This window comes from Corythoichthys intestinalis, chromosome 16, assembly GCF_030265065.1.
Source record: "Corythoichthys intestinalis isolate RoL2023-P3 chromosome 16, ASM3026506v1, whole genome shotgun sequence".
Classification (NCBI taxonomy): domain Eukaryota; kingdom Metazoa; phylum Chordata; class Actinopteri; order Syngnathiformes; family Syngnathidae; genus Corythoichthys; species Corythoichthys intestinalis.
In genome coordinates, this window is record NC_080410.1 from 40,833,835 (window position 1) to 40,849,000 (window position 15,166).

At 37.7% G+C, this 15,166-nt stretch overlaps 1 protein-coding gene across 7 annotated transcripts in view; it reads right to left on the reverse strand.

Annotated features, from left to right (window-relative positions):
- The window catches only part of stat3 (signal transducer and activator of transcription 3 (acute-phase response factor)), a 44,957-nt gene extending 38,154 nt beyond the window's left edge, over positions 1-6,803 (reverse strand). For 4 of the 7 annotated variants that reach the window (XM_057861062.1, XM_057861060.1, XM_057861061.1 and 1 more), the window contains exons 1-3: positions 6,600-6,802; positions 3,405-3,548; positions 65-308 (exon numbers count right to left, since the gene is read on the reverse strand). In XM_057861062.1, coding sequence (XP_057717045.1) covers positions 65-308; positions 3,405-3,532 — 372 coding nt within the window. In that variant the 5' untranslated portion in view covers positions 3,533-3,548; positions 6,600-6,802. Of the gene's footprint in view, positions 1-64; positions 309-3,404; positions 3,549-3,968; positions 4,053-6,599 lie in introns of all 7 variants that reach the window. The other 3 variants (XM_057861064.1, XM_057861063.1, XM_057861059.1) reach the window with 2 other exon arrangements.
- Between the last annotated feature and the right edge of the window lie 8,363 nt (positions 6,804-15,166).

Below are 15,166 nucleotides of genomic sequence, written 5' to 3' on the forward strand. Positions count from 1 at the left end.
TCCAGTCTATTAACCCAATGCCTGCAGATGAGTTGAAAACTGATCATTGCGTGTCGCTTCGGACCTGCGCGGCAGCGGTGGCTGTCTGCAGCAGTCGTTGCTCCTCCCACAAGCAGCGGGCGACGATGCGGGCAATGTCCATGGGCTTCTCGAGGTATTTGCTCTGCAGGTGCTGCTTGATCCGTCGCAGGTTGTGCTGGTAGAGGACGTTGTTCTCCTGCAGGAAGCGGCTGTATTGTTGATCGATCTCACCCAGGAGATTGTGGAACACCAGGGTAGCGTGAGACTCCTTGTTGGCAGCAAAAGTCCTGTAAAAATAATACAAAAGGATTGCTGAGTGAGTGAAAAAGTGTCAGTAGTTATTTTAATATTGACATATGTAGGATATATACGTATATTTATAAAAACAGGTAGTCCCCGGTTTACGAGCGAGTTCCGTCCTGCTCTGGCGATGTAACCCGGTATTAACCCTTTAAATACCTTTAAACACTCTCTAAATGGGGTGGGCGGGTGTGTAAATGCTCTCGCGTGCGGAACTACAACCTGTTTTATGCTTCCTGCGCTAAAATAAAAGAAGGATGAGTACAACCCCAAGAACACCATCCCAACCGTGAAACATGGAGGAGGAAACATTATTTTTTGGGGGCTGCTTCTCTGCCAAGGGTACAGGAAGACTGCACCGTATTGAGGGGAGGATGGATGGGGCTATGTATCGCCAGATCTTGGCTGACAACCTCCTTCCTTCAGTGAGAGCCCTGAAGATGGGTCGTGGCTGGGTCTTCCAGCATGACAACGACCCAAAGCACACAGCCAAGGCAACTAAAGAGTGGCTCCGTAAGAAGCATCTTAAGGTCTTGGAGTGGCCTAGCCAGTCACCAGATCTGAACCCGATAGAAAATCTATGGAGGGAGCTGAAAGTCCGTGTTGCCCGGCAGCAGCCCCGAAACCTGAAGGCTCTGGAGAAGTTCTGTTTGGTATCTGTAATAGCAAACAAAGGTTTCTGTACCAAATATTAAGTTTGATTTTTGTGATGTATCAAATACTTATTTCATGCAATTAAATGCAAATTTATTATTTAAAAATCATACAACGTGATTTTCTGTTTTTTTGTATTAGATTCCGTCCCTCACAGTTGAAGAGAACTTATGATACAAATTAGAGACCTCTACATGCTTTGCAAGTGGGAAAACCAGCAAAATCGGCAGTGTATCAAATACTTGTTCTCCCCACTGTATGTGATATCTACTGTAGCCATATATGGCCCTATGTTTGTAGCAATTAGCAACTGGGCGTTGTTTGTAGCGGCTGTCGGACGCAGTCAGGTATGATTGGTTTTTTTTAGCTAGCGGCATGAGTTGAACATGATATTTACTTTCGGTCCGTTCCTCATTGGATCCCGAAGACCGCACCGACTGTGTTTTAGTTCCGCTTTACCTGGTATAATTCAATAATCGGAATTTGGATGTTTGTGAATCGTTCTCGAATCTTCCACAGCCGAATGGCGAATAATCTAAGAATCGGAAATTTCGCACGCCTCTAGTATTGTCAATCCTTAAAATTAAAGATGTCCCGATCGATCGGGTCCAATCACGTCATTTTCAAAGTATCGGAATCGGCAAAAAAAATTGTTCTCTAATTGTATTTAACGTTACAGACAAAATGTCTTACACTCAGCCAGAGTAGTTTTGACTCATCCAGAGTAGTTTTGACTTAAAGTTGAGCTATCAAATTTATTGCTTTAACGGCGGTAATTAATTTTTTAAAATTAATCACGTTAAATAATTAACGCATGCGCTGCACGACCCACTAACGTACTGTCGCGTTCAATCTATAAAGACGCCGTATTACCTATAGATAGCGCTAAAAGGCAGCGTAAAATGAGTAGGGAGAATTTTGACAGCCTTTGGAGCCATTTTTTATTGTGATGCACGATAATACATTTTTCAACCGATATCGATAACCGATAATTTCCTGCCCCTTCCACCCGATAACCAATAATGTCACGCCGATAATTCTATTCAAATATGTATGTAAAATTTTAAAGTATACAAAGATCAAATGTTACTGTGCAAAAATGTAATTTAGTGCTATTTTTTCCACATCAAATGTGAACAAGTAGTAAATTCCAACAACTAAACAATTGCAATGACGTTGTGTAATGGTAAGCTTTTGGCAACAATTACTTAGAGAGTAAACACCCAAGTTGCACAAAAATGCCTTTAAAATTAAGCCATTGCTAACATATATCACATTACTACACTGCAAAAACACCTCCTTAAAACAAGCAGAATTGGACAAAACTGTTAATTGCGCACATTTGGAGGCTAAATCAAGTATATACTTATCGGATTGCAATATCGGTTGAATTTCGTTTTATCTGGATTATCTGTGTGACGTCATAATTGCCATTATCGGCCGATAATTATCGGTGACCGATATTATCGTGCATCTCTAATTTTTTATGTGGCTAAAGCCTTACAATACCTCTCTCAGCAATTAAAAATAACGTGGGAGGCAATGTGGGGAAGAAAGGTAGTAGTTGATCATTTTCTTAACACCCTATGTTCTTTTCCCAACGCAGAGAAGATATATCAATTGGTGCCCCTACGCACAGTCATGGTTGCACTTCCCGTCATGCATTTGCGCAGAAGTTAAATGGCTGCAGTATCATTTACTGAAAGCTCAACAAATACACGAGATGGCAATATTTAGTCACAATATACAAACTCACATTTATTCTTTAAGAATTACAAGTCTTTCTATCCGTGGATCCCTCTCACAGAAAGAATGTTAATAATGTAAATGCCATCTTGAGGATTTGTCATAATAAACAAATACAGTACTTATGTACTGTATGTTGAATGTATATATTCGTCCGAGTTTTATTCATTTTTTTCTTAATGCATTGCCAAAATGTATATGATCGGGAAAAATTATCGGGAATGATTGGAATTGAATCGGGAGCAAAAAAAAAAAGCGATTGGATTGGGAAATATTGGGATTGGCAGATACTCAAACTAAAACGATCGGGATCGGATCGGGAGCAAAAAATACATGATCGGAACAACCCTAGTTAAAATTTGTCTTATTTTAAAGTGCCTTAATTTCAACCTTGAAAACGTAACATGAATTCCAACAATTATCTTTATTTTGAGAACAAATAAAAACCTGAATAGGTAATAATTACAACAATTACGACACCAGCCTAAATAGATTCCAGGAAGATCTATTCGACTATAAGGAAGCGGGTGACAAAAATTACCCATTAACAACTTTCTCATTTATCGGCAGGACGCTTTTATGGCCGTGCGGGAAGTGCCTTATAAAACAGATACAAATGTTTACGGGAAAACAGGTCACTAAACTGCCCGCCCGTTTTTATTCCAGTTCAACCTGTCACTCACCAGTCCTGACTTTCGATCCATGGTGCGAGGAATTGTCGCAGCTCCATGGGAAAACTGTCACTGTACAGGTGGTACAGCTGCTCCAGATACCTAGTCTCCAGCTGCTGCAACTGGTTCCACTGGGCCATCTTAACTTAATCTGACCTAAAAAAAATTTAAAGAAATGTCAATACAACCATGCGCTTCCGTGATGCTCACTTCCTTGTCAGTAACAAACAATGGATTCTGTTGCCTTTGTGTTGGCGAGCTACATATCGGGTTGAAGTTACACTAGTGTAACCTGAGAGTTAAGAGATGTTTTCATTGATTATCAATTAGCAGCAAATTACGTTATCATCAAGTATTCTATGGCATTCCCTGAAGGGAACGACAAAAAGGTCTTCCTTACAACCATATTAAATAAGAAGCTAATACTTATAAACAGAAAAAAGCTATTATCATCCTTCTGCTGTGAGTTCGTTCATTTGCTGCCATCCCTCCCACTTCAAACAGATTGGATGTCTATAGCCGTCAGTGAGTTCATTTTGGGGCATTTCACATCATTTTCTGTTGATTTTCACTCACTTCCTTTTCCTTTCAGGGCATTTACAGGACACTTCCTGTTGATTCTGGGGTGTTTACAGGTCACTTCCTCTTGATTTTGGGTTACTGAAAAAGGAAGTGACTCACTTAACACTTTATTTGAACTCGCCTCATAACTCATGTGCCATAAGACTGTCATAAGACCGTCACAATTATGACATTACACTGTGGAGAAGTTGCATGGGGCTTCTTTGCTTTTCCCACTGGTAACTTCCTGTCGATTTTGTTTCACGTCAGTTTTGGAACACTTGCGTGTAGGGCTGCAACTATCGATTATTTACTGTAGGTAATTGATTAATCTAGGGCTGCAGCTATCGATTATTTTAGTAGTCGATTAATTGATGAAAAAGTTAGTTCGAATAATCGAGTAATCAGATAAGGAACATAAAAAATTAAAATACCTTAGCTGAGCGTCAAACGGTATAAAAAATAAATAAGAATCTAGGTACTACAAAAGAACAATTTGCTAACTTATATAGTAAAAGTCCGCTAGCTTAAATGCTATAAAATACTAATTGTTTTTTTTTTATTTATACAATGCTCTAAACAAATGGTTCAGACACATATGCCCACAAAAATTGGCTAAATATACCTTTAAACTAAATCACGAATGCATAAAAAAAAATTTGCTTAAACAAAAACTCAGCTAATGTTGGTCTTAACAGGGAGCAGGTGAATTCAGCAATTTGAATGAGGCAGACTAGAGGGCAGTGTATCCACCCAAATCAATAAAACTAAAGGCAAACACTTTCAAAACAAACCATTACGACGCCACTTTAATCAAACGAATACTCGAAGCAGCAAAATTTAATTCAATTTTTTTTTTCCCAATCGAATACTCGAGTTAATCGATTAATCGTTGCACCACTAAATTAATCTATCAATTAGTTAGTTTAATAATCAAGTCATCGGATTACGAACATTTAATGTGTGCTATGGACACCCTGTGTGACTCCGGAATAAAGGCAGAAAAAAATTAGGAGATGTAAAACAAACAAGTGCTTATGCTTGCAATCATATACTTATTTTAGGTTGTTAAGCTTACACTTTCAAAAGAGCATTAAATGCAAATACAAAATAAAATTCCTGTGTGTTTCTTGAAACTATGTAGGGTTGCACTTTCATTTCACAAAAGCAATAAATGCATTTAAAAAATAAATTAAAACACATGAGCTTAGCTTCAAACAATATAAAGAAGTACAACAAAAGGTTGGTTTTTTAACAATGCTCTTTTTAAACTAAAAAACAAATTCATAAACTGACATATTAGCTCAAACAAAAACATACCTTATGTTGGTCTTAACAGGGAGCAGCTGGATTCAGCCAAGTTATAACGTATAGACGAGTTATAACATATTCACTGTTGCCACTTGAACCGCCCAGATCAATAAAACTAAATGCAACATTTTAAAAACAAACTATTACAACAGCACTCTAATTAAACGAATCCTCAAAGCAGCTAAATTTCATTCAAAGCTTTTTTCTAAAGGAATTACTCGAGTTAATCGATTAATCGTTGCAGCACTATTTACGTGTCAGATAATTGTGTCAGTTAATTTCGGGGTAGTCCTGGGTCACTTCGTGTTCATTTCAGGTCACCTCCTGACTGTGTATTTAGGTTAAAATCAAGGTCACTTCCTGTTGATTTTAGGGCATTTTCAGGTCACTTTCCGTTGATTTGGGGGCATTTACAGGTCATTTCTTGTTGATTCCGGGGCATTTTGGTTGACGATTTTGAGGCATTACAAAGTATTGCGATATATCACCTTTTCGACATATCGTCACGCCCCTAATAGAATGACCATTTTAAAAATGGGTTTTGTCTGGTAGTTTTTCTTTGCTAGGGTATTATTGTGGTAGGTAAGCATACTGAAACAGCTATTAAAAATTAACAGCCGTATGTGAGCATAAATTGCAATGTAGAGGTGGGACAATGAAAAATTGTCATTTTATGAAAACCAAACCGTGCTACTACAAGTGCGAACATAAAAGCCGTTTTTTTTTATGAAAATAACGGTAGCTCAATAGTATAGGAGAATTAGAAGGTTTATTATGACAAGCAATTGTTTAAAAAAAACAACAGCATAATGGCAAACATCCATTTGAAACCGACACAACAAAAGCTATTCAGATGTAAACTTTAGATTCGTTTGAAATCATCATCTTGCCAGCTAAAATTTATTTTAATGATTCGATTGGTTCTGAAATTTGTGCTTCGTGTAAACAGGCCAGTGCAAGTGCAGCGCTCAGCCATGTTGTCCTGCAGCAGGGATGGAGATGGGCGTGGCTAAACCAGAATTTAAATCCAAAATTTTATCTCGTTTAATGTGGATAATTGGTGTTAACGACCTTAAAATGCAAGTTTACAGTTGCAGTGCACCTGAATGTGGTTGGCACGAACATTTTCCAACGATACCTTTTGTCAATAAAACTTACATAACCCCGATATGGTGCTAGCGCACATGTATTTTTCAAGATGAACAAGTGATCATGCTAGAAAACCCTCACATAAACGACTCAATTAGCAAATTCAAAGCAAAACTCATCTATATCCAATAAAACTAGATTACAATAAGTATATCTAAATATCAAGTAGTAGTTATGACTGCTTACCTGACTTGTAATAAACCTTCTTCTTTCAGGAACCTCCGATAATCTCTCCACCCCTCGCGACTTTTCGACCAAAAAAATGCGTTTGACAACGGACAAATACGACGAAAAGTGTCACAAGTTCTCCACCCACGTCGCGTAGATCTCACGTCTGAAATCCTGTATACATTGCGGCGTTTCCACTTCCAGCCAAACAAACCCCATAATCTGTTTAACTGACAACCCTGTCCGTCAATAGTTGACACAGTTCAAGAGCGCTAGCCAATCAGAATGTAGATATCATAAAAAAGGGTGGGATTTAATGGCGAAGGGGTTTGCTAGTCGTTCTTTAGTACTGTCGCAGCCTCGCCGTTTTAGTGAATGACTCACTCCCCCGGTACGCTATTAAATTCTGTTGAGAACAGAGGGAGGGAAAATATGTCAACGGAACAGCTAGGCTGGAAGTCATCTGAATTACTGGCAGAGATGACGTCACCGACGCTAATAGTATTCATTTTTTGACCCTCGGATGTACAGTATGTTTAAAAAAGCAGTAAATGTTAAATGTACGGTAAAGATATGAAATATTTTTAAAATGTTAGCACAGGACAATGTTATTTACGTAAGATTCATTTTAGTACAAGTTCGTTTCATTAAAAAAAACAAAAAACATATATATATATATATATATATATATATATATATACATACACACATATACATATATGACGGAAAACACTAAGGTGGTTTGAACTCTGAGACCCCCAATTTGGCCAAATTTCAAAATTGTCCTATATGCATGTGTGATATATCATTGGAAAGCTTAAAATCTCAATTTTCTGGTGGAACAAAAATTTTGAGCAGGGGCGCATTTAAAGTTTTTTTTTTTAAACAGCAAAACCCTAACTGGAGGTGAGAGCGCGCGAGAGCAGAATGAAAGACACCACGATTTTAGCGAGATATCAATGGTACTTACCTTGTTTCGATCAAAAAACTCCATGTAGCATGTATCACCGAGTGTGAAGACACAGCTATGAATGGCCACAGCCAAATTTTTTTTCACTTTATGGGTGAAACATGGTGATATATAACAAGGGTCGCGATGCAGAAATCGCAGACAAAAAGGAGTGGTTGAGACTTTCTTTTTCATATAGTTACCCTTTTAAACATTATTAATTTTTTTTTTTTTTTTTTTGGATCAATTATTTATCATCTAACATATCGATGCGACAGTAACAGAAAAAAAATACTATTAAGCAATAGTTATGAGGTAGATATCCGTGACTTTTTTACAGACGCCAAATTTTTCATTGTGACGTAATTTGTTTAAAATATAAAATATGCGAGTGAATAATTTTTTAAAGTCTGTTTTTTTAACTAAATATCAGACATGAATTAATGATTCAAAGCTAAAAATGACAGACATTTTGAATAATAAATATAATTACTTACCATCTTTTTATGGCTAGGTTGAAACACAAGCAGTTGCGCGACGTCTGTAAACGGGGGTTTTCAGGGTAAAACGGACAAATTAAAAATAGTTTGGGGGCTTAATGCGCCATGAATGTGCTATGGCAGCATATACACTTATTGTACTATCAAACACAACAGTTGTTTTGGCTTAAAATACAGCAGTTTCTTTTAAAGAGGAGTGCAAGAGCAGAAAGTGCTTTTTCAGTCTTGTCTGTGTTTTCCGCCATATAAATACAGGGTGTCCATAAAGTCTCTTTACCATTTCAAAAATGTATTAAAAATGCAATTGATTAGATATTTAATTCAGATTTGTTCTATTGTATTCAGCGTTTATTGAAGTTTTTTTCTACCTCTTTTAATACACTTCTACATGGGCACTATTAGTTGCACGAAGCACAAATGACTCTTCTGCAAATGTTTACCTTGACCTTTTAACTAAATATGTGGCACCACAACTGAATGACCTTCAACCAACCATCATTTTTCTGCAAGATGGTGCACCACCACATTGGGGGCTGCATGTTCGTGGGTTCCTCTATCAAACATTTCCAGACCAATGGTTTGGAGGGGATGGGCCAATTCCTTGGCCGCCAAGTTCACCAGATATCACTCCCCTAGACTTCTTTCTATGGGGCTATGTTAAAGATATCGTGTATCGAACAAATATAAGGGACATTACTGACCTTAAATGAATGATTACTGATGCCATTGCCACAATTGATGAGGCTATCCTACAGCGAACATGGCAAGAAATCGAGTACCGTCTTGATGCGCTTCGTGCAACTAATGGTGCCCAGGTAGAAGTGTATTAAAAGAGGTAACAAAAAAACTTCAATAAACGCTGAATACAATAGAACAAATCTGAATAAAATATCTAATCAATTGCATTTTTAATAAATGTTTGAAATGGTTAAGAGACTTTATGGACACCCTATATATATATATATATATCAGAAGTTGCGCTAGACATTTTCGTTGTCTGTCATTTTGACTGACAGGGTCATAAAAATCCGGTCATAATCTATTTTTACCCGTCACTTAAATTTTAAAAATGATAATGATGACATATTCAATAGTATTTAGTTTTCATTCATTTTTAATTAATATTGTAACGCTCGCTTGGCAGCGAAAAATTAGACACGGAAGTCGTGGTATTTTTCTCCCTCTTTTTACTCTGCTTACCGCCAACAACACCAACAAAACAACAACTCCGCCCCCCAAAGAAAAAGAGGCAACTATATAGACCCCAATCACCAACGTCACACAATAATCTTAATTGTGGTTGTCAGCCCAAAATCTTCTAAATATATATTAAATGCATCTTATCAGATATAAAATGACTACTACATAGTCTGTGGTGATCGTTTGGTGCCCAGAATTCTTGCCGAATTACAGCAGTCCATCTCGCTCTCCTCTTCGGGTCTCTCAGAATACGGTAGAACTTCAAGTCTCTCCGTCTATCTTCTCTGTTACTGCAACCAACCGCCACACACACCTTCACCATTTTGATTATTAATGTTAACGAGCAGAAAAACACGCCGTAATAGGAGGCATGTACGTAGCGGTAATGTGTAAACACGACAAGCTGACACACAATATGGCGGCTCCAGTCAGGGGGGCGGAGTTGTGACGTCATGTGATTGGGGTCTATACACAGGCGGCAATCTAGTCCACCAATTGGATGACGCGCTGGCACACCGGGTGCACCAATAAGAACCTCGCGTTGATGTGTCAATCACGGTGCCGCCGCCAGACCCCGGTGACGCTACAATATTCTGACAGAATAGCCAACGACGTCATGCATTAAGAGAGACAATAGCTAATTAATATGCTCACTCGCCACCCCGTGGTCTGGGGTGTGAATTGCAACATGTCAAAATGACGGACGGACTTCAGTTTTTTCCGTCACCGTTTTAAAAAACCGGTCAACGACGGAAAATATTCGGTTAACGCGACCCCTGGTATATATATATATATATATATATATATATATATATATATATATATATATACACACATACAGGTACAGTATATGTAGGAGCACAGCTGCCCATTCTTGTTAGGGTATGCGAAATGAAAAATGGCACCCCCCAAAAAAAGTCCCAACTGGGCCTAACCCAGCAGACACACACACATTTTTGTTTCAATATTAATTATTAATTTATTAATTATAGTACTGTTGCAGACCTACCCCAAAAAAGGGTAACCTACTCCAAAAAAAGCGGAGGGCGTCCTGTCCTAATCCTCACCTTAAATCCTTCTTCATCGAACTCGATATCTTTGCTCTCATGTCCCTTTGTGTTGGTTCTATTTATGTTTTCCTTTTGCGATTCTGAGCACCAGAGAGTTGTTTCTGGAGGCATCTTTGCTGCTTTTTTAATATGTTGGTGAGCAGGAATCAAAATTTTATTAATGCTGTGATTGGGTAATAAATTCCACCTGTGTTAATCAACCTAGAGGACCAAAGCGTCCATTTTTGTAGTTTTATTTTTGTGGGCTAACATTATGTTGACTTGCGTTGCCACGTCAAAACAACTACACATCCCAGTATCCCAAATCCCAAAGCCATGCGACAGACTCTACAAACCACGCCTCGACACACCACGCCCCTACAAACTATGCCTAGTCGCCCACATGATGGTGGTGGTAGCGTCTATTGCGTTTCATAGATATCACATGTATATAGAACTGGATGTGAAATGAGTCGACTTCTCAGGCAGGCTCTGTTGTAGCAAACCTAAGATGATTAACTTTTTATCTAAAATACTCCCAAATCAGCAAAATCTGGACTTGAATCTATCTTTAAATGCTGAAACAGTTTAAACGCTTTCACATGTCAAAAGTAGACAGAAAGGAAATAAAGCAATAATGCAATAACGGGAGCAATTTTAACAACTTAAACGGTTGAGTCACAAGTTGGCGCTGTCATTGTAGACGCTACAATATGTGCTCGTCTGCCATTGTTCATTCGTAATAGTTGGAAACCTTTATTTTTTAAGTGAATTATTTTAATTCTACAGACGAAAACTAGAGATGTCATCGATCGGGTCTGATCACGTCATTTTCAAAGTATCGGAATCGGCAAAAAAATATTGGCCATGCCTTTTTCTAATATATATATATATATTTTTTTAATTAAATCGTTTTCTAATTGTATTTAACGTTACAGACATAATATGTTACATTCATGCAGAGTCTTTAGTTTAGGTTTAAGGTAGGGTTATCAAATTTATCCCGATAACGGCGGTAATTAACTTTTTAAAAAGTGTATCACGTTAAAATATTCAACGCAATTAATGCATGCGCTGCACGATCCACTCACGCATTGTTGCGCTCGATCTGTAATGATGCCGTTTTACCTATATAGAGAGATCAAATGCAGCGTAAAATGAGTTGAGTGAATTATGGCAGCCTTTGAGCCTTTTTTTAATTGGCTAAAGTCTTACAATCCCTCTTCCCACGATTAGAAATATCATGGGAAGCAATGTGGGGAAGCAAGGTAGCAACTGATCTTTTTCTTAACACCTTATGTTATTTCCCAACGCAGAGAAGATATATCAATTGGTAGCACGACACACAGTCATGGTTCCACTTCCCATCATGCATTTGGGCATGGCTACAGTATCATTTACTGAAAGCTCAACAAATACACTAGATGGCAATATTTAGTCACAATATACAAAGTCACAAGTCTTTCTATCCGTGGATCCCTCTCACAGAAAGAATGTTAATAATGTAAATGCCATCTTGAGGATTTATTATAATAAACAAATACAGTACTTATGTACTGTATGTTGAATGTATATATTCGTCCGAGTTTTATTCATTTTTTTCTTAATGCATTGCCAAAATGTATATGATCGGGAAAAATAATCGGGAATGATTGGAATTGAATCGGGAGCAAAAAAAGCAATCGGATCAGGAAATATCGGGATCGGCAGATACTCAAACTAAAACGATCGGGATCGGATCGGGAGCAAAAAAACATGATCGGAACAACCCTAACGAAAACATTTTTAGTAAACGTCGACTAAAACTAGACAAAAGTAGTCTTGAGTTTTCGTCAACAAAAACAAGACGATGACAAACACATTTTGAGATGACTAAAATATGACTAAGACTAATAAGTATTATCGTCCAAAAGACTCAGACTAAAATTAAAATTAAAAGGGCTGCTAAAAACAGCACTGGTAGCGGCTTATAGTCAGGTGCACCTTATAGTCCTAAAATTAAGGTACTCACTTTTATGCAGTTTAAATTCAAATCGTCCCCGAGTCACTACAGTATTTAACCAGTGCCGCTCATTTTTTCACCCTACTTGCCAGGTGTTGTTACTGTCACATTCCACTTGGGACCTTCTATGAAGTTGATCCAGTTTCACCGATGGGTCATTTTTGCGGACTTTGCTCGCCATGTTATTGTGTGATCATCTGCCTCCAGTCCACTTGTCTCCGCTCATAAGCGGAGTTTAAGGGGGGGGGCAGGGTGGCCAGGCCCCCCTTGATGGCCGAAAAGTGTCATTGCATGTAATTGACTTTCCTAAATATATAAAAGTTGTAAAGCAAGAAAACAAACGACAAAAATGAATGACATGAACTAAAAAAGATTTTTTTATAATGGATCAAAATTAATTTTTTGAACAGATCATGTGACTAGCACCTTAGACGGTCATTTGCTTATTATTAAATATTATTTAAAAAAAAAAATAAGAGGGCAATTTTATTTTTCAAATGATTTTTTTCTTTGATTGAAATTTTTTTTTTTTTTTGATTGAAGCAACTTTTTGGGGGATTGAATGATTTAGACACAAATGTCCTACCCATAATTTGGCCAAAACACAAAAAGGATTGCTAGAATCAAAGAAAAGTTTTATAATAGAAAAATTAAGGTTCAAATGCAAATTTTTGAGCCTCAAATATTTTTCGCATTCAAAAACTTTTTTTTATGATTGAATTTTTTTTTTTTTTTTGCTATGAAGCAACTTAATTTTTTGATTGAATAATAAAGACACAAATGTCCTAGCCAAAATGTTGCCAAAACACAAAACAATATTACTTCAATCAAAAAAAAAAAAAAAAAAAAATTGACTTAAATAAAAAAATAAAAAAATAAAAAAATAAATAAATAATATAAAGATAGCTTTCAAATGCATTTTTGGGGGGTTTCAAATTTATTTTTGCATTCAAACACATTTTTTTGATTGAAGTGACTTTTTTTTTTAATTGAAAATATATATTTTGATTCAGGCAACTTTTTGTTTTGATTGAAACATTTATTTATTTGATCGAATAATGAAGACACAAATCTACCTCCATATGGCTCCGCCCAGAGGATACAATTTGTGACTGAGGTAACTACATTGGCACGACACCGGCGGGCGTACCATATTCAATGGATGATGATCTTGGTGAAAAGTATAGCTGTCCTGCCAGCAGCCTGATTTAGAATTCCTCTCAAGAATAATGGGAGCAGGGGTCGCGTTAACCGAAGATTTTCCGTCGTTGACCGTTTTTTTGACAGGTTGCAATTCACACCCCAGACCACAGGGTGGCGAGTGAGCATATTAATTAGCTATTGTCTCTCTTGAGGCATGACGTCGTTGGCCTTACTCGGAAAAATGTCAAGGCAACTGAGTGTTTGCCTGGCACGGCCAGACTGTTCTCTCTGTATTTTTCAAACACTGAGAGAAAAGTCTGGGACACAGCCTCTCGAGTAGTTACAAAATCAATCGACAAATCAGATTTGTTTATTTGCGTGACGTGTTCTTCACGAGCAACGTCACTCTTGTGCGCCGAAAGTCGTCTCTACAACAAAACGGATGGCAAACGGGAAAGCCGAGAATATGTTCCAATCCGCGGTAAATTCAGTTTTAAATGAGCTAAAACACATCGACACGAGTTATTGACAACAGTCTGTCTCGCGCCAGCCATGTTGAATAAACTTCGTTTTCCTCGTATGTTTACTTCCGCGCGCAAGTCCCTCGTCCTGCCCTCGTCGCTTTGCTAACGGCACGTCTGCCCGTCGCTGATTGGTGCACTCCGCTGTCTGTTTGCCTCTTGTTAAGCTTGTTCGGACAGAATATTAATTAAAAATGAATGAAAACTAAATACTATTGAATATGTCATTATTATCATTTTTAAAATGTGACGGGTAAAAATAGATTATGACCGGATTTTTATGACACACTCAGTCAAAATGACAGACAACGAAAAAGTCTAGCGCAACCTCTGAATGGGAGACAAAAAAAAAAAAAAAAAAACGCTCATTTTCAACTTATTATTATATATATTCCTGTAAGTTAATTTTATTGCTGACACTGCGTTTCGGGGTCTTCAACATGTTGTGCCCCCCCTGCCTCAAAAGTCAAACTCCGCCAATGTCTCTGCTGTTCCTTTGTCTCCCACCCACTTTTCAGAAAAGGGTCTGACTGCAGCCCAGAGCCAAGTGACAGCCGCTACAAACCACGCCTCATACAAACCACGCCTGCTATTGGTACGGTGGCATAAAGAATTTGTTCAAATGGTTTTTGGGACAATAGGCCTAAGCTTAACTAGACACAGGGGTATTGCAGACACAGGTGCATGCCTAAACATAACTAGATTTTAATCTTTGCTATGTTTGGAAGTCATTTAATGATGTGAATCAACGGTTTAAGTTATTGCTTTATTTCCCTTCTGTCTACTTTTGACATGTGAAAGCGTTTAAACTGTTTCAGCATTTAAAGATAGATTCAAGTCAAGATTTTGCCGATTTGGGAGTATTTTAGATAAAAAGTTACTCACCTTAGGCTTGCTACGACAGAGCCTGCCTGAGAAGTCGACTCATCGCGCATCCAGTTCTATATACCGTATTGGCCCGAATATAAGACGGTGTTTTTCGCATTGAAATAAGATTGAAAAAGAGGGGATCGTCTTATATTCGCTGTCTAGACGTTGTACCCATTCACGACGCTAGATGGCGCCAGATATCATTGAAGCGATGTTCTGTCATGACAGGTCTCAGCTACTCTCTTTAACCAGTTTGCATTATATTATTGTATTATTGTTTTTCCTTATTCAGATTTGTTTCAAGACTACAGTTACAGTTAGACTTCACTTTGATGGTTAATGCAGTTATTG